General features: G+C 30.6%; 1 protein-coding gene across 4 annotated transcripts in view; it reads right to left on the bottom strand.

Moving 5' to 3' along the window:
* Positions 1–24403, bottom strand: part of LOC117111320 (GDP-mannose 4,6 dehydratase-like) — an 81509-nt gene that overhangs the window by 3545 nt on the left and 53561 nt on the right. For 2 of the 4 annotated variants that reach the window (XM_033254251.1, XM_033254250.1), the window contains exons 8-9: positions 23297–23415; positions 22309–22405 (exon numbers count right to left, since the gene is read on the bottom strand). In XM_033254251.1, coding sequence (XP_033110142.1) covers positions 22309–22405; positions 23297–23415 — 216 coding nt within the window. Of the gene's footprint in view, positions 1–17141; positions 17258–21191; positions 21216–22308; positions 22406–23296; positions 23416–24403 lie in introns of those variants that run through there. The other 2 variants (XM_033254249.1, XM_033254252.1) reach the window with 2 other exon arrangements.

The raw sequence follows: 24403 nt of genomic DNA, 5'->3' as shown, positions 1-24403 counted from the left end.
AATACTAATAATAACTATTAATTATCTCTGTTTTTCATTTTGTTTTAGTTAAATCAATTTATTTTGAATTTACTTTTTTTGTATATATTTATATTGTATTGTCATTGTATTTGATGATGGAGTAAGAGCAGCTTACTGTTTGGGCTTATGCCTATTACTTACTCCTGGCAAGAATATTGTATGTATACTTTTTACTCTGCCGAATAAATATTATTATTATTATTAATGAATTTTATAATTAAAGTTTAAAATATTTGTTTTGAAGGTTGAAATTGTCATATATTGGAGGTCAATTTTCATATTATTAGGTTAGATAATTCCATAATTTGGTTGATCTGTAATTAAATGTTTTTTTACCTTTAGGTACTATTAAATTATTATAGCACTGACTGTGTGTGCATTTATTATGGCTTTCTTCAGTAAAAATAAATTTGCTTGACAAATATGATGGCGCTTTTCCTTTTAGACACTTAAATAACATTGTAAGAATTTGTTCATTACATTTATCTTTGAGTCTGCTCCATCTAAGAGAGTTTAAAATGTCACTCACTAGAGTCTTGATATCTGCTGATAATAATATTCTACCTAATCTAGGGAAAAAACTTTACAATTCAAACATATACAACAACAATACACAACAACAATAATCAATCAAATAAGAGAATAACTAATGCATCTGCCAACCTATTGAGAGTATGTGAAGGAAGGTAGTATTTCACATGATGGATTCCAATTTGTTTTTGAAATCTTAAAAGTAAAGCCACCTTACAACTAATAAACAACATTATCACTATGTTGTTTATTCATTTTATATACGGTATCTAATGTAGCATGCAAAAAAAATGGTTAATAAGGCGAGACCATTTCTATACCTTGTTTAGTGGACCCCTCATCCACCGATAATGGTACTGTAATTTCAAATAAAAGTACAGTAAATGTTATTTTGGCCAGTTAGTGCTGAAAATATAAACATTTCCCAGTTACATTTAGAAATTCCATAGTCAATTGATAACTCTAACTGCAATTGAGTAAGCTACACAACACCAGAAAGTGATTCTTTAAGGAATTTAACCTGCTTTATTGTTTCTTTGCTCGATTAACTCAACTCAAAACACTGCAAATTTAAGATGCAGTAGTCATAGATTGACTAGCTCTAACGTTTTAACATGTTTTTCTGGCTACGTGAACTGGCATAAAAGGAATTAGCGGCTGAATAGAAAGCAGAGTTGTACTTCAGGAAGGTGTGCCAGACTAGGAAATATGTAGCCTAGAAAATTGCTTTAAGTCAACCTATTTATTATACAGTATAATTATTATTACAATTATTAAGACAAGTATCTTAAACAACAAAATCTGTAATAATATTTTATTTCAAGAATATTAAAACCAATTTTTATAAAATTTTAACAACTAATTTTCAAGGCAAATATGTTAAGTAACTAATACTGAAAATAATTATTTATATAAATCACTTTTTTTTCCCCTTTTTTTTTTTTATTTATTCATTTTACCCTTTTTCTCACCTAAATGCCCGGTGAAATTAAACTAATGCATCTATACTAATTTGATTCCTTACTTTTAACATGTTAAGCCATAGTTTACTAAAAGAAATGTTTTCACCTCAAATTTATGGTTTTTAACCCAAAAAAGATAAGGTTATAATTAAAAGTAATTACCTTAAAATTCAATCTTTATTATTATCTAATAAATATGTGGGCTAAAATCAGATTAGGAGGGTGGATGGTCAACTAGCAGCAAAAAAAAAAAAAAAAAAAAAAAAAAAAAAAATAGCTGTCAATATCCAAAACTGCTTTAATAGTTTAAGGAGTAAGATTATCTTTAGGGTTAGATCAGGGAACAGTGAAATTATGTAATTTCATTGTTGCCTGCTTAAATTAAATATTACTTTCTTGGTCCATTTATTAGTTTATGTTTATGTAAGGTACAATAGAGGTCTCCACAATAATCGCTCTATAAGTCAACCATTATTATTATTAACACAATTCATCAATGAGAAAGAAAAATTCCTATGAACTTTAACAGATTATTATGAGACTCTAAAATTAAATGAAAATAAGCCTTTTTCTAAATTATAACAATTTCCAAGGCTTTGCCATCTAGACCTCTGAAATGATTTGGGCGGCCCTATTGTAGCCCTGTCGAATTACTTAAGTCAGCCAATATCATAGAATTGTTTTTAATCATTATTATCAATCTACAATAATGACCCACTTACTTTCATAATAACCCAGCGGGCTTTGGAATGCCAAAAATTCATATAATAATTATAGATACAAATTACAGTTAAATTAAAATTTTGTTGTAAAGGGTACAGCAGTTATGTAAAACAGATGCCTCCGTACATAACCATTTTCAATAATAAGTTTATAAAATAAAACAGTCAACCATTTGTGTGAATTGCCATGGATGGATTATTTTTTTTCCAATGTTTAGTATAAGCTTAATAAAATTGTAACCTGTGAGGGACCCATATTGTAATTATAACCAAACCTAAAATACAATCAAATGAATAGTGACCCATGGTGTTTTATTTTCATCAATACTGTAGCCTAATCAGAATAAATTTATACATCCGTTTTTGTTAAGATCCATTTTCAATATCATATTCATTGAATAATTATTATTATAATTTATAATAATAAAAAGCCATAAAATAATTTAACATCCATGAATTCCCCAAAAATAGATTTAGTTTCATATAAGATAATTCAAAAGAGACTTAGTACATGGACGTAAATTTAACAGCCTTATAATACAATTATAAGTATAGTTAGAGCAACTTTCATAATAAGAAAGATGGTGTGTTTGTTTATTAATTATAAACATACACTTTAAGAAAACTTATAGCTCAACACAAGAGGGCAGCAAACAGATTCTATTACCCTTGAAGAAGTACACTGAAATTGTTGAAAGAATTTCATCAGTTTTGTATTACATTTTTTAACATTCTTTTCTCCTAAAAATGCTGCTATTGACATTAAATTTTTGGGGCCAGTAGGTAACTTTTTTGCTCTATTCAGTCGAGCTTAGTGTGAACGTGCGTGGTGCACTTTTATAATGTGGGCGTGCATTCATTTGTAGGAATTGGTAGTTAGCGGTGTTTGATTTTGGTAAAACGCATCGCATTGTTCATCGAACGTTGTTTCAGGATGTAATCTTTTTTTTATTAAAAAGAAGCTAAAAAAAGCTTTAAAATGCTGCTATCGACATAAATTTTGTGATAATTCAGAATAAATAAACAAATTAGTAAAATTAAAATATAAAACATGTATCCATCAGCAATCGGCTGATGAAAATTGATGAGCATACACAAAATTTACTAATTTTATCAAATATAAAATTACATTATCATAAATAAATACTATTTTATTATAATATATAACAAACTAAGAATTGATACATTCTCAATTAACTTATTAATTTGGCAAGGAGATTAGATTTGTGGTCACTCTTATGTCATGTGCTAAAGTATATTTATGAAAAATTTAAAATTAATTTTTTTTTAAATCAAGAAAAAATAAATAAATAAAATAAAATATATTAATTACTATCACATTGGCATATACCATTAGATATCAGATTTATATTTAAAAAAAAGTGAGTAAAATACAATATACAAATCAAATTTAAAAAATACTGAATAACAAATTATTAAATAAATACAAACTTCAAACATTAAAATCTGTTTTACTTTTCTGGTATTCTTCACATTGACAGACAACACTCAAAGACAGCTAACCAAAGAGGTGATAATTTACAAATTGTTTTTTGATACTTTACAGAATTGTGACAAGTTTATTCTGGGCCAACAACATTAAACGATATCCCACAAAACCTCCTGAACACGGGAGCTGTTTTCAAACTAAACATAATTTATACCATGAGTGTGACCAAAAAAGACAGCTTAACTATGTACAATGCATTTAGCCCGGGAGCAGTACAGTCCTGATGAATGACACCGAATACCATCAAACAACCTTAGAGGTCACGCACAGCAACCCGTACCCGTGATTGACAGCAACCAAATAATGTACAAAGCTAACCAACGGGCAGTTTTTCTCCTACACGCACCTGCGCGTTTTGATTCCAAAAAGATGCTACCAGGGATTGTAAAGATAACCAACTGCGAATCTTCCAATTTTAATTGATGTTCACCTTGGCTTGAGGGCGTACATTTGAATAGCTTGCAAACCCTCCAGAATGAATTTTGTTTTGTTTGTCTGCCAGTTAAGTAACCGGAGAAATTGAAGAGAGCATGCCATATTTAAATATGTGACTAATGCGTTTTGCAGTTCGGCTCGATGACCCCATGTGGCGCTGTTCAGTGGATTTTCCCCTCAGACCAATTACGCACCAAATATCCTTGAATACCCTCTGGCAAATGACGAATGTACATTTTACAGCCTTGGTCATCAACAAACACATTTTCCCAGAGAACGTGACCGGTGCATCTATTGAGGGAGGTCTAGAACACATCTCAAAGAATGCCTGCCATAGTATATTTAAGCTTCATAATCGCTGGATAATTCCAAGTTATCTACAATAATTAGGTCCAAATTAATACCTTTCAAAGTAAGTTTTAAACTGAGAAAAACACAATGCCTTCATCATTCCTTGGATCTTTAAACTATCATATATTACTTGATAAATCAGTCTTTCATCAGTCTTAAAATTTCTCAATTTATTTCTAGTAGAAGTATTTGATGAAATTTATATAGAAATAGGTCCAATCAAATCCTCCTGTCTACAATTGAATGGTGTACCCCGATGCGAAAGCCTCAACACCCCGGCGAGATTTTTAATTGGGTAACCGAAACCACAACCTTAGCAATTACCAACTGCTGAGAAGTGATGGCTACCTTTCTTAAAGAGGCTAGCCAGAAATATCTTCTCATTGCCTGATCACAATCAAAGCTGTTTCCTCTAAATAAAGTGATAAGAACACAGCGGGCTAGGGGAGAAAGACAGAGGACACAAAGACTCTGTTACACTGATACGCAAAACAAAGTTTGGTGAAGGTACTATGATGCCTCGTATCTATGACAGTGTTTAGTTAAGAGTCAATCAGTGGGTTAGGAAACTTTATCAATCGTAGCGTATCTATCACCATTTGACACTTCCCATATACAGTAGTACAGTTAAAGGTCGTTTTGAAAATTTTCTTCACTTTTCTCCAACAACCCTTTAATAAATTTTCTGCCTTTATAGATGATAATATAAACAATTTTATCGACAGACAACAGGTACAATGGACCACTAAAAAACAACCGCAAGTTTGAATCTGTATTATGGGGATTTTTCTTCAAACTTTTAAAATTATAAAAAACAAATTATGTTTGTTGATGTCAGATGAACTTATTTTCAAAGATGAAATTTTATTATATATTTTATAATTGATGTTAATGGAATGTAATATTTTTCGATAAATCTTTAAGAATTGCTAATAAATATATTTTAGTAGTTAGAATAATTGAACTGTATATTGTATTTTTTGTAATTGATAATTTAATGGAATTTAATATTTTTTGATAAATCTAATAATGAATTAATAAATTATATTCTTGTAGTTTAGCCTGAATTAAAAATTTGAATAAAGTGTAAATAATTATTTGATTATATGCCTTTTTTTTTATTAACTATTGAATTAATTATATTTTTATATTCATTACCTGCTTTTCTATTTTATGTATTTTACTAAGAAAAGATAAGATAAGATAAGCAAATATATATGAATGTGTAATACACTACAAGTGAGACCTTTATTGTTAGTACAGTTATATTAAAAACATATTAAATATTATTACACTTTAAAAAAAATAAATAAACACACAACTCATATTTTTTTTCTAAATTAAATGTTTTGGTGCTTATTTGAAATGTAGATATTTCAGTAAACACCAAGTACATTTTCCCCTAATCTCCCTAAAATAATTTATTAATTTCAATTTTGAATTCAATAAGTGGTATAATGGACAATGCTTATAACCTCAACCTATTATTAAAATTTGACCTTGTAGGAAAAAAACTCTAAATGCTTTAATTATTAAAATCACAAAAAAATGAACGATAAAATGTCTACGTAATTCTTCAAATCTATTCAAGGTCAGAACAACATTGGAACATTAAAAAGAAATTTCTATACTGTGATATTTTATTAAACTACAGTATATTAAAAAACACAACAATAAAGAATCACAGTGTATTGTAAAACGTAATAAAACATATTCACAAAAAGAAACTTTTTTTTAATAAAAATGTTCAACACATGAAGAAAAATTTTATCATTCTGGACAAAATAAATTAATATGCTGGTACAGTATGTGAAAACTGAATTCATTATAAAAAAAAAACACAAAATTATGAAAAGCCGGCACACTTCCAGTAACAAAAACTAGATTACATTTGTGACCCTGAGATAGTGTTTCGCATTCTTTATGTTTACATACAGTATAATAACAACACAATGTGTACCATTAAATGTGTACCATTGATTAGATTATTATTATACAGTTTTCTGTTCACATAGGCAGTAATGACCTTGAATGTGAAAGGAATACTTATATACGTACGATAGGCCTATCCAACACTATAATTTGGTCACTTCATATATATTAAGTGTTAGATCTTAAACACAATAGCACAAATTTCAACACACATATGACATGATACCGTTTTGCTTTAAGCGACTCAGATCAGCACACTTTTGAATTTTTGGTGTAAAAAAAAAATTGCAAAAAAAGAAAAAAAAAATCTAAAAATTTAACATTCCCAAATATATATTATTTACTTTTTTGTTATTTTATTTTATTTTCTTCTAACAGCTAGTAATCACCAATTATAGGATGGACAATGCTTTATAAACAAAGTGTCTTTATGAGGCTTGGGATTGGGAGTAAATACAAGCAGCACGAAAGTTACAAATTGTGAAAAAGGGAAAACTACAATAAGCAATGCTTTTAACAGTGGCCCCTGTCAAAAAAAAAAAATAATCATCATCAACAGCTTCAACATTATCAATCAGAACAACAATACGAACAATTACAAAAACATCAAACATCAACTGTTACGATTCACTTATATATTAAACAATAAAATCTTTGAAGCGTTTAAGTTAAATTGTGATAGATCTGCAATACAGACAATAAATAAATACATAAATAAAGCTGAAATTACAACAACTTTGTCAAACTTTATCAAACATAAACATCCATCACTAATAACATTAAACCAACAACAAACAGCATCAAAAATTAATATCATTGAAAACAATAATCATTGATATCATCATCAACAACATTAACATCGTCACCACCATTATCCAGGCGTGGATTTAATGCATATCAATGTTATGTATAGAAATTAGCACTACCCACTTATCTATTCTAAAAATATTTGTGCCCCTGTTTGAGTAATTCTGGATCCACCCCTGATATCAACAACATTAACATCCTCTACTACATTAACATCATCATCATTGCCAATTATCAAATTATTAAAATAAACATAATAATCAATAACAATAACACATCAACTTAACATCATTCATCCTAATCATTGATACCATTATCAACATTAACACATCCTCAACATTATTATTATCACCATTATTATCATCAACAGCATCATCTTCTTCAACATTAGCATCAACATAAGTCACATTAATTGTTTAATGCAAAAATTTCTTTTTTAAATTGTTTGTATATTTTTGTATATTAGTACCTCAAAGTATTGTATTGTAAATTGTTTTCACCCTGTTTTGAGGTATTGTGAATAAAAATTGAAACTGATATTGAAATATGTGCTGCTAAAAACCTTCTTGCTAATGTAGTGGAATGGTTTTCCCTAAAGCTAACCTAGATGAAGATTATGTATTTCATTAGAGAACATCTCCGGTTTCTGGAAATGCTGAACACGGCAAGACTACGAACAATTCTGTGTTATGATTTCATTCAAAAAAAACATGTTGACTGTTTTCATAAGAGAATTACAGATCATAGTATACAAGAGTAATAGTTGTTTTCATATCATTTTAAAAGCCATAAATAGCTATTTGTAACGCTTTATGGCTACCTAAAGAAAACATATAGATGTACATATAAGCTGGTACGATATTAACGAGAGTTGTATGAAAACAGTGCATGAGTATTAAGCACTTACGGAAAGACTTCAAAATCTTCAAACAAAACAGAAATTTATCATCAGAATACAAGAAAGCTTGGAAAGATAAACAGTCATTAATTTAGCTTGATGACTATATAGTCGCTAACATGTTTTTCTTTCTTAGTTTAAAGTAAGATATTTCTTTATGAGTTTTTTTACACTGGTGTCTTATTATGCAGCCTAATCATTGGCGATAAATTCCACCTGAATACGCCTTTGATTGAGAAGCTAGGCAGCTCCTGGTAAGCCAAGAACAATCTTTACTGGCCTAAGGGGACAAACGATGTAGTGATCATTTGATTGTGTTGGAAGCCAAGCACAAGGCACCGTAACTAAAACGTTCTACTTGAATAATAAAAACAACTTAATTGAGATATTAGGACCTTGATAAAAACGGTAATAAAATATATGGGAAGTAGTTTTGATAGTGAAAAATATTTATGAATTGATGGAATCAAGTCATATATTGAAGAAGATATATTATCTATCAAGGAGAATTTTACAAACTTTTGTAACTAAAAAAGTTTATGAAAATATTCTGAAGCAAATAAATACACTTTTATAAAAAATTTGATGTTAATAAAGGGTTACTATTTACCAAACTAAATTACTGTATGTATGTATCTGGAGCATACTGTACATAAAGTGGTTTTACTGGTCACAGCTTCTTGGTTAGCTACTATAAGGTTCAAGTATATACACCAGCTTGTCTTAACATTGCGTAGTGATTTTTCCAACACTAAAGAGGATCATTTTCAAGTAGTGAATTAGATATGGAAGCTTGCTAAAGAAATAGCATGTTGGTCTATTTGTCATGCAGGCCGCCCTATTGCTCTAGAGACCACACAGCACAAAGGCTGAAAAAAAATTCAACCGACGGCATATGAAAAGCCTCCAGCTTGCATCAAAAAACCACGACAGACATCAAATACTCCAGCCTGAATGGGCCTAAGAAATACTTTGAAGAGTGCTTAGTAAACATAACGTTAAGTCACACGTAGATTATGCGTTACTGTGCTGTAGACTTCGCGACAGGTGGCTAAAAAAAGCCAAAAATAACAAACTTTGGAAGCTGCATATTTCTCCGAGGCAAATCAGCTTTCAAAAGTGAATTTTTAACGAGGTAGTCAGGGACAGTACTTTAGGCAGTCACTATCGTGAACAAAAACAACAAGCAATTAGACCCTTTTAGGACACTCAATTCATAGAACCATTCACAAAAACCATAGATGTCAAGTGTACCGGAAAACACAGACTTAATTCATATTTATGTGATATTGTTCTTAGAAGTACTCCACCATCTCCATCCAATCTTTCATTTGAATAAAAAATATCTTTCACTTTCTACTGTTTATAGAATCATTTGAGTTTTTTTGTTTTTTTTTTCAATTGTCTATGGTTTACTGATGTATAACTGGGGTGTACAATTCTGTTGTCGCCAACTTCATATTAAATAACCTATATACCTGACCAACTTTTTTCTGTTTTCTTGAAAGTCCATTATACACTGTATTCAATTAAAAGACAGTGTCTGTAGTACCATCTAGTAAATCTTTAAATTTAATTTGCATTTATAATAATTATATAATAACTTCATTTAAACAACATTTAATTGAATATTTTATAAGTTAAACTCATAGCTGTCTTGACATGCATTTTATATATTTTCCTTTATTTTCTGTATGTTTATAGATCAGTTTAGTTAAGGAGAAGGCTATTTATTAGAAGCATTGATAACTATTGGCTACCTGGAATTCCCAGGTAGCCTATTGTTTACCAAATTTTTATAAACAAAATAAAAATAAAATTACTTGTATGAAAGTTCGTCTGTATTGGTGGTACACACATGAAAACTCTTAGAATCTGATTGTGTTTACAATGAATGTAGTTATATTTAAATTACTATATTTAAAAGTATTAATTGAGTAATCAACTTTTAATAAGACACAAACTGAAATGCTGATTTCCGCACATTTTACTACAAAAATTATTTTATTACTAGGCAAATTAATGTCTATACACAAGATACAGGAATGGAAATATTTCACTTTGGAAAAACAGTTTTTATTCAAGATAATGGGGTCAGCACAGCATTTCTGCATCTTTTAATTGGTAGCGAAAATAACTTTTATTTGAAAGGTATTTAATTTAGTTAAATATACAAAGTTACATTTCACATTTTTCAATTTATTTCTTATACTGTTTATCATTAAGAATTTAAGCACATAGTAACCTGGTGAAATTCTTTGTTGGATTTATATAGTAAATACAAATTAATACAAAAATTTGCTAATTACAATTGTTGGCATACATTTCTTGCTACAGAAGGAATGGTAGCACTGTACCACATAACTTTTTCTAATGTGGTATAAGAGAAAAGGGTGTAAACTATAAGAGTCTAAATGTTCAAATAACTTCATTTGGTTTCTAAGAATAATGATATTGCATTTCCTGATGAAGATCCGATGACATCGATTCGAAACGTAGCAAGTAAGTTAAAATTTTGGTTTACTCTAAACGAAATTCCAATATCATTATAAGAGTCTAATTTAGCATAAGGTATCATCCTCGGATACTCATGCAATTCTCTCATTAAAACAACACAATAAAGATTAATTAACACCCTACGCAAGGACACGGATATTGTGGCCAGCATGTGACTCGGTCTCAGGATCCTTGAATCGGAGGCTCAAAGCCTAACCGCTCCGCCACATGTATCCACAATCTCTTAACTTAATGAGCTCAATCGATTGCACAAGATAAAAAGTTGGGAAAAAAACTAGATGGAGGTAATTTAATATTGGTTATTTATCAGGCCTGGTATGCGTGTGGGTGTTGGTGTACAGTTGTTATTAAGTCTCCGCAAGCTCTTTAGAAAACCTATACTGGACTTGATAAACTATCCCAACTCATGCTGATAATTACTTAATCAAGTTGTATGATAATGAATTCCTTTTTGGATTATATCCATGCCTAGATGGAGGTATCCCATACCGCAATGGGTTCCCATTTCCTGGTTATTACAATGGGGCAACAGATCCAAACAAATGCCATATGAAGTTGTTATGTGGGTTAATGTGTTTATAAGTATTCTATTGAGTAACGTATCCATTACGCATCATGGTGACAAACTTGGTTTTACCTGTCTAAATTCGAAACCCCATCCCCTCGGGCTACAATCTGATCAATTAACAGTCAAATAGAATTGTAACGTGCGTACTAATGATATTCAACACTTTGAATGAATACAAAGCATCCGGAATAAACACTCATGAAATAAAATACTGTCCATGCATCGAAACGTTGATTAAACAAGGAATTACGTTAAAATATGCACCAAACCTAGATTAATTACGAATCAAATCCACATGTAAAAAAAATTACTTTTCAGGATTTTTTCGCTCAGGTGGGTGCGTATTGATAAGAATGCGGTCACAAACAATCTGGTTCAATGACAGTCAGACTTCGAACATAGCTAAGATTAAATGTTTTCCCAAATGTATTATCTTTAATGGGATGCGGCAAAAAATGCTTCGGGGAATACAAAGTGATAGGCTTCAATTATTCCCTATTATTAACCGTTTTTGGTGAATTATTCAATCTTATTAAACCAGAGATATGTCGTGCAAAAAGGAATCCTTTTTAAAAAATAACCTGTAAACGATATTACAGTTGGTAATGTACTTGCAATAGTAGAAATTAGGATCTTTTCATAAGTATATAAAACAATTTTCCTATGAAAACATTTTAAAGTAATGTTGGAATAAAAACATCAAGGCTGTTTATTGTTAGTGGTGATTTAGACTTCTCCGTGACATTTAAAGGAATTAACATCGATTTAATATTTACCGGTGTCCGGCACTACAAGTAGTAATTAAGTTTCGCTAAATATTGTTGTACCTTAATAAAAGATTATATCAAAGAATATAATTAACCACAATAACAATGAAGGCCCATTTCAAATTGCTTGTAAGCAACAAAGGAAGGGAGATGACCCTCTATCAATGTATTCAGCTAAACAAGGAATAAAATTCACGGAATAAAATTCACAAGTTGAAATCAGACTATGGTTTTCAAAATATTCTGTATTGTTTAGTGACATTTTAAATTGAATTAATATGTAATAAAGATTATAATAAAAGCAGTAACAAAGGGCTTTGTGTAAGAAAAAAGTTATGTGAAAAAATGAGAAAATTGAATTGAAGCCAAAAGTTCAAGCCATATTACGATATAAATCTGCATTAATTTGCATTAATCTAATATTTTAGAATTTAATTCTTAATTCATAATGATGTCAGTGGTGATCAAACTACAGAAACCTTACAATATTATTTTTTTTAATGAATTGCTTTTTCATATATTAAGTTACCAACTTAAGATATAGAAATAATTATGTTTTTGACTTTCAGACCATACTATAAAAATCCATACCAGTCACTTTAAGGGTTTATAAAAAAAAAACATGGAACAAAATTAATTTTATACTTATAATTGTATTATACTTTCTTAAAATTAATTAGGTATCTGTTAATTTTTGGAAAAATAATTTCTCAAAATGTTAAGATGAAGCAGTTTTACTTGCCAATATATGAAAATTATTTAGCTTGGAGCTTAAAAGAAGTGTAAAATGAATAACAAAACTGTAAATATACAAAATGAAAGTATAAAATAGAAGAAGAGAAAAATAGAAAATCTATATTATTCAATATTTTTTTTCAATTCAATGACAATATATTTAAGTGAACAAACTAACTCAAACAGTGAATTAATAAAATAAGTATTAGGATAGGTAAAGAAAAAGGTAGTGTTCATTAATATTCTATAATTGTGCTGCTTATCATGTATACACAAGAATAGAATGATAATGATAATAATTTAATCAACACAGTGAGCATATTATACATGAAATATAAAAAAAATTAAATAAAATGATTATTAAGTTAAAGCCCAATACTACCTTTTCTAGTAGATTTTGGTTTTTTTAATCAAACTGTTAGTTGTTTGAAATAAATGAAAAAATAATGATAAATAGCTCTCAAAAAAAAATCAGCTAATTTTTATCATATTATTGCACCTATTGTAATTAGTAAAATAAGGTACTACCAAATATTATAATTTTAAAAATACATTAAGAAACAAAGGAATAACCTTCATTCAGTCATTTAGCAGAATCAATGCTAATCATGATTTATTATTAATTTACTTTTTCATGGAATAAAATAGTGATATTTCTTTTGTGTATTTTTTTAAAATTTTTATGCACTGTATTCTTTTGCGATGATGGCATCAATGATCAGCTTTGCAGTCTCATTAATACTGTTACTGTTGGGTTAAACAGTAGCGTATTTAGGGGAGGGCACAGGGGTGCGCACAGCACCCCCCCCCCCAAATATTACTCACGTCCACCCCAAAGTCGTCCCCCCCCCAAAAAAAAATTATCACGGTCAAGTAGTTAATTAAAAATCACCTAAAATCACCATAATTTGCGAATTAGCGCCCCTCAACTGATCATCGAGCCCCCCTCCCCACTTCACCTTCGCGCACCACCTTCCCAGCACCCCATTTCAAGACTTCTAGATACGCCGCTGCAGTAAAATACTGGAAGCATTGCACTTTCCACTGGGGAATATTTAGGGATTATATTAAGACAATGTTCATGGTTGATACACAATTGTTTCCCACCTGATTATGAAATAAAACAGTTAAAAAAAACTATTAGTTACAAACAGATACCAAGTTTTTATTGTTTGGGTCTAAGTGCTATGAATTTAATGTTTATTAAAGCAACAATGTTTATGGTACATTACAGCTAATTACAGAAGCTATCTGTAGTTAAAATAATACAAGTGACACTGTAGAATGGCACTTTAATTCTTAGGCCACACAGGCCAATGACTGCTAGCGAATAGATCATCCTACTGTAAGCAGAAGTTCCTTTACGCTGACAATTCAGACATAACATTGCAGACACAGAGGTAGTAAATTAGTCAGTATATATTCACCACTCTTTACACATTTTTGCACTAAGTTTTATTTAGTTTCTTCTGGGGCAAACACCTATTGGCTATTGGTTGTAATTAACAGACCGTAGAGTGGGTAATGTGGTGAATCTGTTTTAAAATGGGCCTTGATCTAGCGTCAGTGGTGGCGCCAGGAAGGGGGTGGGGGACTGGAGATAGAGCCTAGTCAGGGAAAAAGAGAAAGCTTCGTCAGGAAATAAAGATTAATTATGAAAAAAAAATATCATTAATCTAAAACTGATTGGATTTTATTCTGATTGTGGAAGTAACCTCAACTTTGGACATTACAACAAGTCATATTTCAATAGCTTAATGCCTATCAAATAATAAAATTCACCAAAATATGTCAAATATCCATGGTTTCCATGGGGGGCCCCTAGCAGCCCTCATGCCCCAGTCTAGCACCCCCCACCCCTTTGTCACGCAGACTGCCACCAACATTCAGCATCTTAAAACAGTTTCACTACACAACAGTTGTCCGACAGTGGCCAAGGCTGTGCGAGTCACCTTCTTTTTATGTGCTCATTGATAATTAAACAAGAGAAATATAAACGATGTTCAATAGTTTACATTTTATTTCTGTTTGGTTTAGTTTTGTATCATACATACATGGTGCAACACTCTTCAGATAAAACTGCCTAATAACTAAGATAAAAAATTAGCAGATTAATTAATGGTAAATAGTTCAACTGTAAACCGTCTTGCGTTAATGCTATAAATTATAAATTCTGAACATTATATGTAATATTAAATAATACATCTTTCTGCATTTTTTGTACTTAAAATCCAATAATGTACGAGCCATTGTAGGAGTGAGAAAAAATACTCCTGAAAAGAGGCAGGTTTAATATCTCCATTTACAGTCTTTAAAATATTAACAATACTTTAATAGTATGCTACTAAATCTTTCCATTGAATTGATAAAGAGCATTTAATATTACCTTATATTGTCATATTGTCAAGATTTGGAAATTATTACGAAAATATCAAGGCTTTATATATTTAATTGTGTATAATCACTGCTGATGAATATGTCTGCCAAACCATTACCATTGCTAGATTTCCAAATTACCATGATATCTTCTCAATACCAATACTAATAAAAATGATTATAAAATAGCATTGACTTCTACGGGACAGTTTGCAAGCTTAAATTAATTAGTTGCAGCACAATATGAATCAGTTCAACGTTTCTGTTTCTTCAGATAGAAAGTAACAAAACAAGAACTGAATCAAGGATAGGCTGACTAATGAAAGGGAATACAATGTACTAAAGTGTTTTACAAATTAGTGAATATAATTTAAAAACCAGATACTTGGTCATTATAAAGACTCAAATAAAAGCTAAATAACTGGTTCTGTTCATTTCAAAAGTATAATTGATCAAAACTATTCTACTGTAAGTATGACTCAATTTTCATTCAAATTTAATAATGAATAAGATATGAAACAGAAAATTTCTAATGTGTTCAGTTCATTTTTTTTTTCTAAAACTGAAAACATTCATTTGCTGAAGTAGATTTTAAAATATAACCTATCATCTAACAGATAAATTAATTTAATTCATATATTTTTTTATTAGTTATTTATTAAATGAATATTAAACATCATCATCCTCATTATTAAAATTAATTCATGAAATTTCTTTCTTACCAATCATTTATAAAGTTTTCTTTGACAAATAACTGTTGTACAGTATGTCTATACATAGTGAATATTTTACCGGAAAACTAATTGGCCTCATACCTAATTCACAAGACAAAAAATTTACTAAAAATTAAGAGATACATCTGGTCCGACATTTAGCAAGCGACGTTCTTTGCTTTCACACGACTTACTACAAGTCTTGGAAAATCGGTACAATTGATACACGCAAGAAATGAATATACGCAGCACCAATGCGGAAGATAGGCTGCGCCCCATTACCGTGCCCACAGATCCTTGCTAAATATTTTGGGAACCTCCTTGAGGTCTGTATTGTTTACCAAGATGCCCTTGGTATTCTTACAGGAATACTGTATGCGTTCTCATGACCTCATTGGTAAAATTTGTAATTATTATTACAGTATATTAGTATACAGTTGAACTTGCCTAAGTGGAATCCAAAATGACATAGAAACATTGTTCGACTTATATAAAATTCAACTAAGAGATTGTAAGTTAATGGAAAACACAAATATTTGACATGTAAAATAAGATCAACTTATAAATTATTCGAGGTAGGCAAAGTTTAACTATATATCTGTTGTGTGAATCCAGTATTAGGGCAGAGAGAACAAAAATGGTTAGATTATCACTTCCTCCTTCGTAAAAATGTTGTGAAATATTGACGCTGTGTACTCATTAGAATGATAATCTAAGGATTTTTTTTCTATCTGCAAATGAGAGCTAGAAGAATTTATATAGATTGGAAGCAGGTTTCAGTACTCTTGCATTATATATATAAAAAAAAACAAAAAAAAACGTATTGTATTAGAAAAACAAATTAACATTGTATGTAATAAGAAAGAAAATTATTGACAGTTAATAAGATACTGTAAATGAGCCAATCAAAGTGTTTTAACCTGTAGGCCTATTTATATAATATTCACCACCTGTACATAATATTATTAAGTAACTTTTAGTGTGACTGCTTTCAGATTATGACGCTTTACATTCATATAATTTTTTTAATTCTAAAAATAAATGTCTATGTATTGCACAATAACTTTACTGAAGTATCCAACTACAATCAAAACCGGCAAAAACGTGACTCAACATTCCCCTGAAATTTTTAGACCTTGATAATCTTCTTTGATTAAAAATTAGGTCACCGATAACGAGCAACGTAATGCAATCAGCCGGTTATAACAACTCCATACAACCTGCGCACCTCAAAATTGCACAGATGAAACGGTAGACTCTCGCAATCATTTCCATTATTCTTACAAATCGGGCATGTGAAAATCTTGCATTCAGAACAATGGTCTGAACTCTGGGAATACTTCAATAACAGGTCTTTGTAGACAATAGGTCTTCTGCCGGGGAGATCTTTGACTTTGGGTGCACAACCGGACCTGTAATAGGGTGCATAAGGCCTTTCATCATCCCCGAAACAAAATTACACGCAAGACATCTAAAACTATTCAGCATGGGCTGTCTTTGTAACTAATTCTGTTTTTCTAGCCTTAGTTTGCATTATTGTTCCAAACTGAGCGTAAGTAATTCCTATAAAAGATATTCACGGAAGCTAGGACTTACACGCACGAACGAAGCTTCTTTAATCGACTTCAAAGTATATCAACCTGTCAAGTTTCCTGGTTAATCTTTTCATAATTTGTTTTCTGTGTCAAATATAAAATAATATGCCATTCATATAGTACATATAGTACTCAGACTGTGTTAAAAAATTTGAAATATGGTATAAGTAGATGCTCAGCCCTCAAATACCAAATTACTAGGTTCAATCCCATTCTCTATAGGCTTACTACCTCCAAAATATTCTCTTTCACTAGCCCTTCAATGAAATAGATATCTCACTTTCTCATATTTATTATTTTTGTATTTACTATTTGCATATATATTACTCTGTACTTTTCCATCCATAGCCTTATAAAGTAATTTTTAATTGTATTTTTAATATTATACTTATATTATATGTACAGTTTAGTATGTACATACCTGCACATTTTGTCAGTGCTTGTGTAGATGTGTGCTTCACATTTATTTAATTCTTTTTGTTATATTAAACTTGTCGTTCAAACTGTATTAAGATATTTTTGAAAGTTGAATGCACCATTCATGTGTGCCGCTCTTTCAAAAGCGTATGTTCACAAAGAAAATAAATATTTTATCTCACTAAACTAATGAATATCATAGTGTCATTACAATATACACAAAATATCAAAAATGGTTATACAATCTTTATTGTCATTTCATACCATTATAATTATTCTTATCTACATCAACATTATATTTTATTCTTGCGGATTTTAAATATAAATCAGAAGCCCATAAATTTCACTACAAAAAAAAAACTGATTATGTTTTCGCATTAGGATCAGATCAATGATTTTCCCAAAGCAATCTCTGCAGCTAATAATCTGTAACCCATCTCACAACGATCTTTCCGTACTTTCAGAGTTCACTAGTAAACTAAGGACTTGAGTAGCTACGTCAACATGCGTATAAAATTTCTCGTCCTTAAAATCAAATTCTACTTACAATTACTGGAGTGTGCAGAATGCGATACAAAAGTGTGGACGAAGTTAAGTGCTTAAGACGAAAATCTGCGGCTGGAAGCACAAGTTATCTAATTTGGAAGTCAGTGCTATTAGTGGATTATGAAAGTGTCCAATAATCTCCATTATTAAATGTCAAATAAGTTTATGCAGTTATTAAGAATTTTATTGTTACGTGAAATACGATAATACATATCAGATGCTATAATTATTGTTACTGTGATTATTAAAATTTAAATAACATTTCTTTGGGTGAAAGTAACTGCTAGAAAAATTACAGATCTTTAGATCTGTCGAGACTATCACATTGTCTTTCACAAAAAACTGTTGTATGCCCAAATATAGTCACAATATGTCTATATATGTGACTGGCTCTTTCAAAACCAGCCGTTTGCAGGAAAAATTCAAATTTTTAGTTGAGTTATTTTTAGATTCTGCATGAATTCTTCTGTAAAACAGTGTTTATTTGATGGAAATTGGTTGAGTACTATTAGCAATGTTATGAATACCTACTTCACTGGATATCAGCCATGTAGGTTTCGAGAAAACAGCTTCCAAAGATTTCAAAATCAATAGGTTATTAATATTTGTATTTTTAAAATAATTTCAATATATTTTTCAGTTTAGATTTAGTGATTGATACTTTAAAGAAATGTTCTTCAATATATCCTCTTTTATAGAATGCAAAAAAAACTAAAAATTTACAAAACTCTGATTCTCAAACAATTTGTTTGCTTGTGCGAAATAAAAAATTGCGACAAACTGTTTTATGCCCATATATAGTCATGATGTACTTATATATGGTCATGATGTGATGTCACAAGTTTTTGTCAAATAAAATTTGATAATGTGGAATGAGCTTCACCAGCTTTTACTGTATACATTAAAGGCATATACCAAGAAAGATTACTGGAGTTTATTTATTAGTATTTTTAGGAACTATGTTTTATTTGATAGATTTTTACAATAACATCAGAGGCATCAACATGCCCAGAGGATTCAAAGCACCTAACAGGCTTTGCAATCCTTAAGGCACTAAATAAATATGGTTTAAATTATTATTTTCTTAATACATTTTGATTTTGAGATATTTCTTCTTGGAATTCTTCTTAGCTTATTCCATATGAAATAATTGGGGGTAAAGTGTCAATGTTTGGGAAGGGTGGGGGAGGAACTGATACTGGTACTGGTACTTGAAGCCATCTGATTTCAGACATCCGGCAGCCATTGACATTATGTTGGCGTTAAAAGACTGCATATTGTGATGAGGGACCCATGTACAAACAATTACCAAACACAAAAAATATGGAAAACTGAATGCTATTTACAAAATATTCTATTTAATGCTTATGGGTGAAACTTTCTTTGATAAATTGGCTTCTATCAAGTTGATTTTCATCTATGACGCATTGAAGAATAGATTTGGTTTTCTTTCCTCTTGTTTTGCTGGTTATAAAGTGAAATGTGAGATTTTACATGGATCATCATTTGGTCTTCTTACATGACTGATCCATTTTGATTGTTGGTCTTGATAGAAGGTCCTAAGTGGCATGATGTTTGTTATTTGATATAAATTTTCGTTTGAAATCCTTTACCTCCAGTCATATTCATCTGTTGTTGATTGTTGGTGACTGTGTGAATACTAATATAATAGTGTTTATGAATATGTAGCTCTATCAACTTTGATTTTTAAACAAATTCAGGAATACTGTATTCAATGACAAGTTTATTCACTCTTTTTCTCAATCTAGTTGTTTTCATGTAAAACAGTGTTTAATGTTTTTCCACGATTTTGGAATACTATCCCTTCTGCAATTTGGAACATTTTCATATTCACGATGTCTGATTCTCAAAGTTGAATTTGTATATATATTTTATAAATTTTATTCTGGTGTGATAAATAAAATCATTTTTTAATTGAGTAAATTTTAATTAGATAATTTTAAATTACATATATATTGTAACTCAGTGTAAATTTGCAGAATACATTTTGTTTAAAACAGTGTTCATTTACTATTTTGGAATCCCTTCTCAGCTTACTGTTTTCAGTTGCAATTTTTGTTTTGTTAGGCTTGTTTTATAGAGAAAATAAATGAAATGATCACCACTGGAAAATGATTCAAAACTGCTGACCAAAGAAAAATTGCTGGCCTTGCTAAAATTGGGGACTATTTCATACTTTTTCGATGTGAGTTTGCGTCAATAAAAATATCATCACTCCTACATCATACTTCCTGAAAATTCCAATTCAAAAAATATCATCACTCCTACATCATACTTCCTGAAAATTCCAATTCAAACAATAATGACATTCAATAAAACAGTAGATGTGTTGTCAATCATTAAAGTATGACCAGGGAATTGAAAAAGTATGACACACTTCATCTCATTGTTGAATTCATCAGCCTAAACCAAGTACTAAGATCCCTAAAGGAAAAGGTTTGCGTCATCATCTAAACCTTAACAAATGTAAGCAAGGCAACTCAAAATTTTAAAAAATCAATTGATCTGTTTGCAGAAATGAAACACCAGTTACTAACGTCCATCATAAGCGCTATACAGATCCATAAGTATTCGCTTGGTCAGCAAACAGAGCAGCACCTGGTTTGCTCAGGCCGAAGGCAATTTATGGCTGTAGGCAGGAAACGTGTTAAAGGCCGCTGACCTAAGCTACCAGTAGGGAGCCCAGAGCCCAGATGTTCAGGGAAAGAAGACATGCTTCGCCTTGCGCCAGACTGCAGTTGTGCAATTTAATGTGCGTTAAATACTTCCGACTATATTTCCGTCAAGACTGCTGCTAAAAACCAAAACAAGGGCATGGTATGATTTTATTTGGTCGTTGAACTTAATTGAATTACTATCACACATATTTGCAAATGAATCTTTCATAAGTACTTAAATTATTAATGCAATAACATTCTTGCTAATAAAATGAAATCATAAAAATAATTAAATAATAATCCTTCGAGTACTGAATAAACTTTCAACAGAATTGTTTTAAAATAAAATTATTGTAGATGAACAGTGTTGTAATGTGAACAGTGTTTCATATGGAGAAAGAAAAAGAAAGTACTTGATTTCTGAAATGTCGAAAAAATAAATTGCTTAAATCCCAACACCTTTGAGAGCTTAAGAAATGCTTGTTGTGGTAACAGATTTCTCTTTTCAACTCATAAATACTTGCCCAAACAACTATCAAGTTGATCTCCAATCAATTACACGACAGTAAAATATGTTTGTTTGTTGTTTTACTCCTCCAGATCATCCCTCAAGAGTATTTCCTTGTCATATAATCCCTAAACTTTATAAAGGTCTTCTTAAGTGCTGAAAAGCTGCATCACATCATGATGTGGATGTGACTGCTATCACATTTCATGTCTACCAGTATCACATAATTGTGACCTGGTTTTAAGTACTGGTAGTAATAAACATCTGTGTTGGCATATCATGCACTATTGAAATGTAGGGGTTGGGAGAGGGGGGAGATGTGAATGTGAAGAGGAGATCTTTGATCAGGTGAGGCCTACCTCTCAAAATAAGGTGATTTTTAACTACTTCAGCATGATTTTGCTTCAAACATTTTCAATGGGGGACGACGACTAGGGAGGAAACAAATATTTTTTGGGGAGGTATGCGCCTTTCCCCCTCCACCAGATATGCCACTGAGCAGGTTTCACAAAATAGGCTCACTAACGAATAATATTCCTCTGTATTTTGAAAATACTACAAAATAAGAAAGGCAAGTTGACCAAGCTCTTGATCAAACCAAAAATGTTAACAACTTCCATTGCAATTCAAGCAATGAGACATGTGTATATTGGATTAACAGTGATACATAGGTTTTATCAATATGTCAGTCTTGCTGTTAGAAAATTGATAAGACTTACCACTTCCGTTGGACGGTAAAATTTTGCATCCACACGGACACGTATATTCCCTGTATATTTGTCCTTGCCAACTTCACTGACACCAGATCCTTCCCATCTAAAATTAAATTGGATAAAAAAAAGAACTGATTTATAATTAGTATGATACTATAGTTATGTCATTTAGCACCTTATATCCACCAGAAAAGGTGCGGAACACAATGCATGGCCATTACAATAAATTACATTAAGTGAGATATGTTCTAAAAATATGTTTTTATATTGTTAATATGTTTATACATCTATATTTCTTTACTATGTTGCTAAAAGATATGCGGGTTAAATGTGGTTTTTTTTAAATATAAAAATATCTTCGCTAAGGGTAGCTCTAACAGCAATACCGACTAAGACTTCACAACATACTAAATAAAAAAAACATTCCTGAAAGATAACACAAATAATTTGTAACATAATAATTAAAATTTATAATAATTTACCTTTTTAAATTTTCAACACAGAACAGTGATGTAACATCAATCTAATTTCTGTACAGTACACAGATTTACAAGTCTTACTACAATAAAGGAGCTCGATAATTAGCTGATATCTAATGCAAATTAATAATATTTCAAAAAAATTGCTCATTCTGCAAAGTGGAAAATATTCAAATTTGCATAATTATGCACCTGTAATATTCAAATTTGTTTAGTATTCAAATTAGTTTATGGTTGAAAATTTAAATATTTCAATTTGACTAAATTATTTTTTTTAATTTACATGTGATATGCATATAAACTACAGGTGCTTTGTATGCAAATTAGTAGTAAAAATGCTCACACGTCTGACTTCTTTCTAATTATACTGCAGATCCGCCAATCATTTTCCTTAAAACTCTTGGCTCACTTGACCCAAGCCAATCAAAAGTTTCACAACAATTTCAGAATTTTTCCAAAATGAAAACCGCAACCTCCAACACTATTTTAGCCTATACACTATATTCAAAACTTACAATATTTCTTCTCCTATGCATTTAAAAGCGGCCACAACGAACTGGCGTACACTATGAACCTCCCCGGTAGCAATCACAAAATCTTCTGGCTTGTCTTGTTGAAGCATCATCCACATCCCCTGTGTTGAGATAGAAAGAGACCAAAATCAATAGGACTTTGCCTAGTTCTTGTTTAGTCAGGGTTGTTGTTTCTGTTTTTCATGAAATTTGTGCATGAAGGAGTAAGCAACGAAAAGATTAAAGCCTAAGATTTTCATTTACATTGAAAATATACAAAGTGATAACCAGCAACTTGACAAGTGCCTAATTACTTCTGACACTCTCCCAGCCCCTCAGGCTATTTAGAAGAACGACTATTGCAATCAATATCCTGTTAACTAGGATCCTGAAATATTGATAATAACCGGGAATAGATGAAGAACCACGTAGCCTAGAGATTTGATAGTTATTACATCCGCACCGGTACACCTGGACAAGGTGCTAATAATGTTCCACAGAATAAGTAAAAAAATATCACACATAATGTAGGTCCGTCAAAATACTGGTGTGACAGTTCAAACATTCACAATATTGTAAAGCATTTCTGTATTTAACTCATTTTATTATCAAATATAAATATACAAGGTAAAATAGCACACATCATTTTTTTTTTTTTGTAAATATGATAAAGGACACAAATAGTGACCATAATAATTGTCAATGTAGATCTCTATTGTTTCCAAACAGAACATCACTGATAACAAAACATTCAATGCCTTATCAAGATTCAAGATTTATTTGTTGGTCAAACACAAGTAATAAAAAGAAAATGGTTGAAACTCTGGTTGGTTATACATGCAGAACATTATCTATATTATTTAAATGAATTTTAAAAGATCACTTTTATTTTAAATATCAAAAATATACAATGTATATAAAATACATATAATTTTGTTTGCGAATAAATAAAATGAAACACACATAAATACTCCCTACACAAAGGGTAACATACATTAAAAAGATTACGACACGACAACAACATACCATTGCATAGTTTGTATTCTTCAACACTGCACGCATCTGTACGTTGTCATTGTCGTGTCTAGTGTAAATGTGGCTTAACACAGG

Source organism: Anneissia japonica, unplaced genomic scaffold (assembly GCF_011630105.1).
Source record: "Anneissia japonica isolate Jap-2015-1 unplaced genomic scaffold, ASM1163010v1 scaffold287805_len679488_cov178, whole genome shotgun sequence".
NCBI lineage: Eukaryota > Metazoa > Echinodermata > Crinoidea > Comatulida > Comatulidae > Anneissia > Anneissia japonica.
Note: the sequence above shows the minus strand (reverse complement) of the source record. Positions and strands in the feature narration are given on the sequence as shown.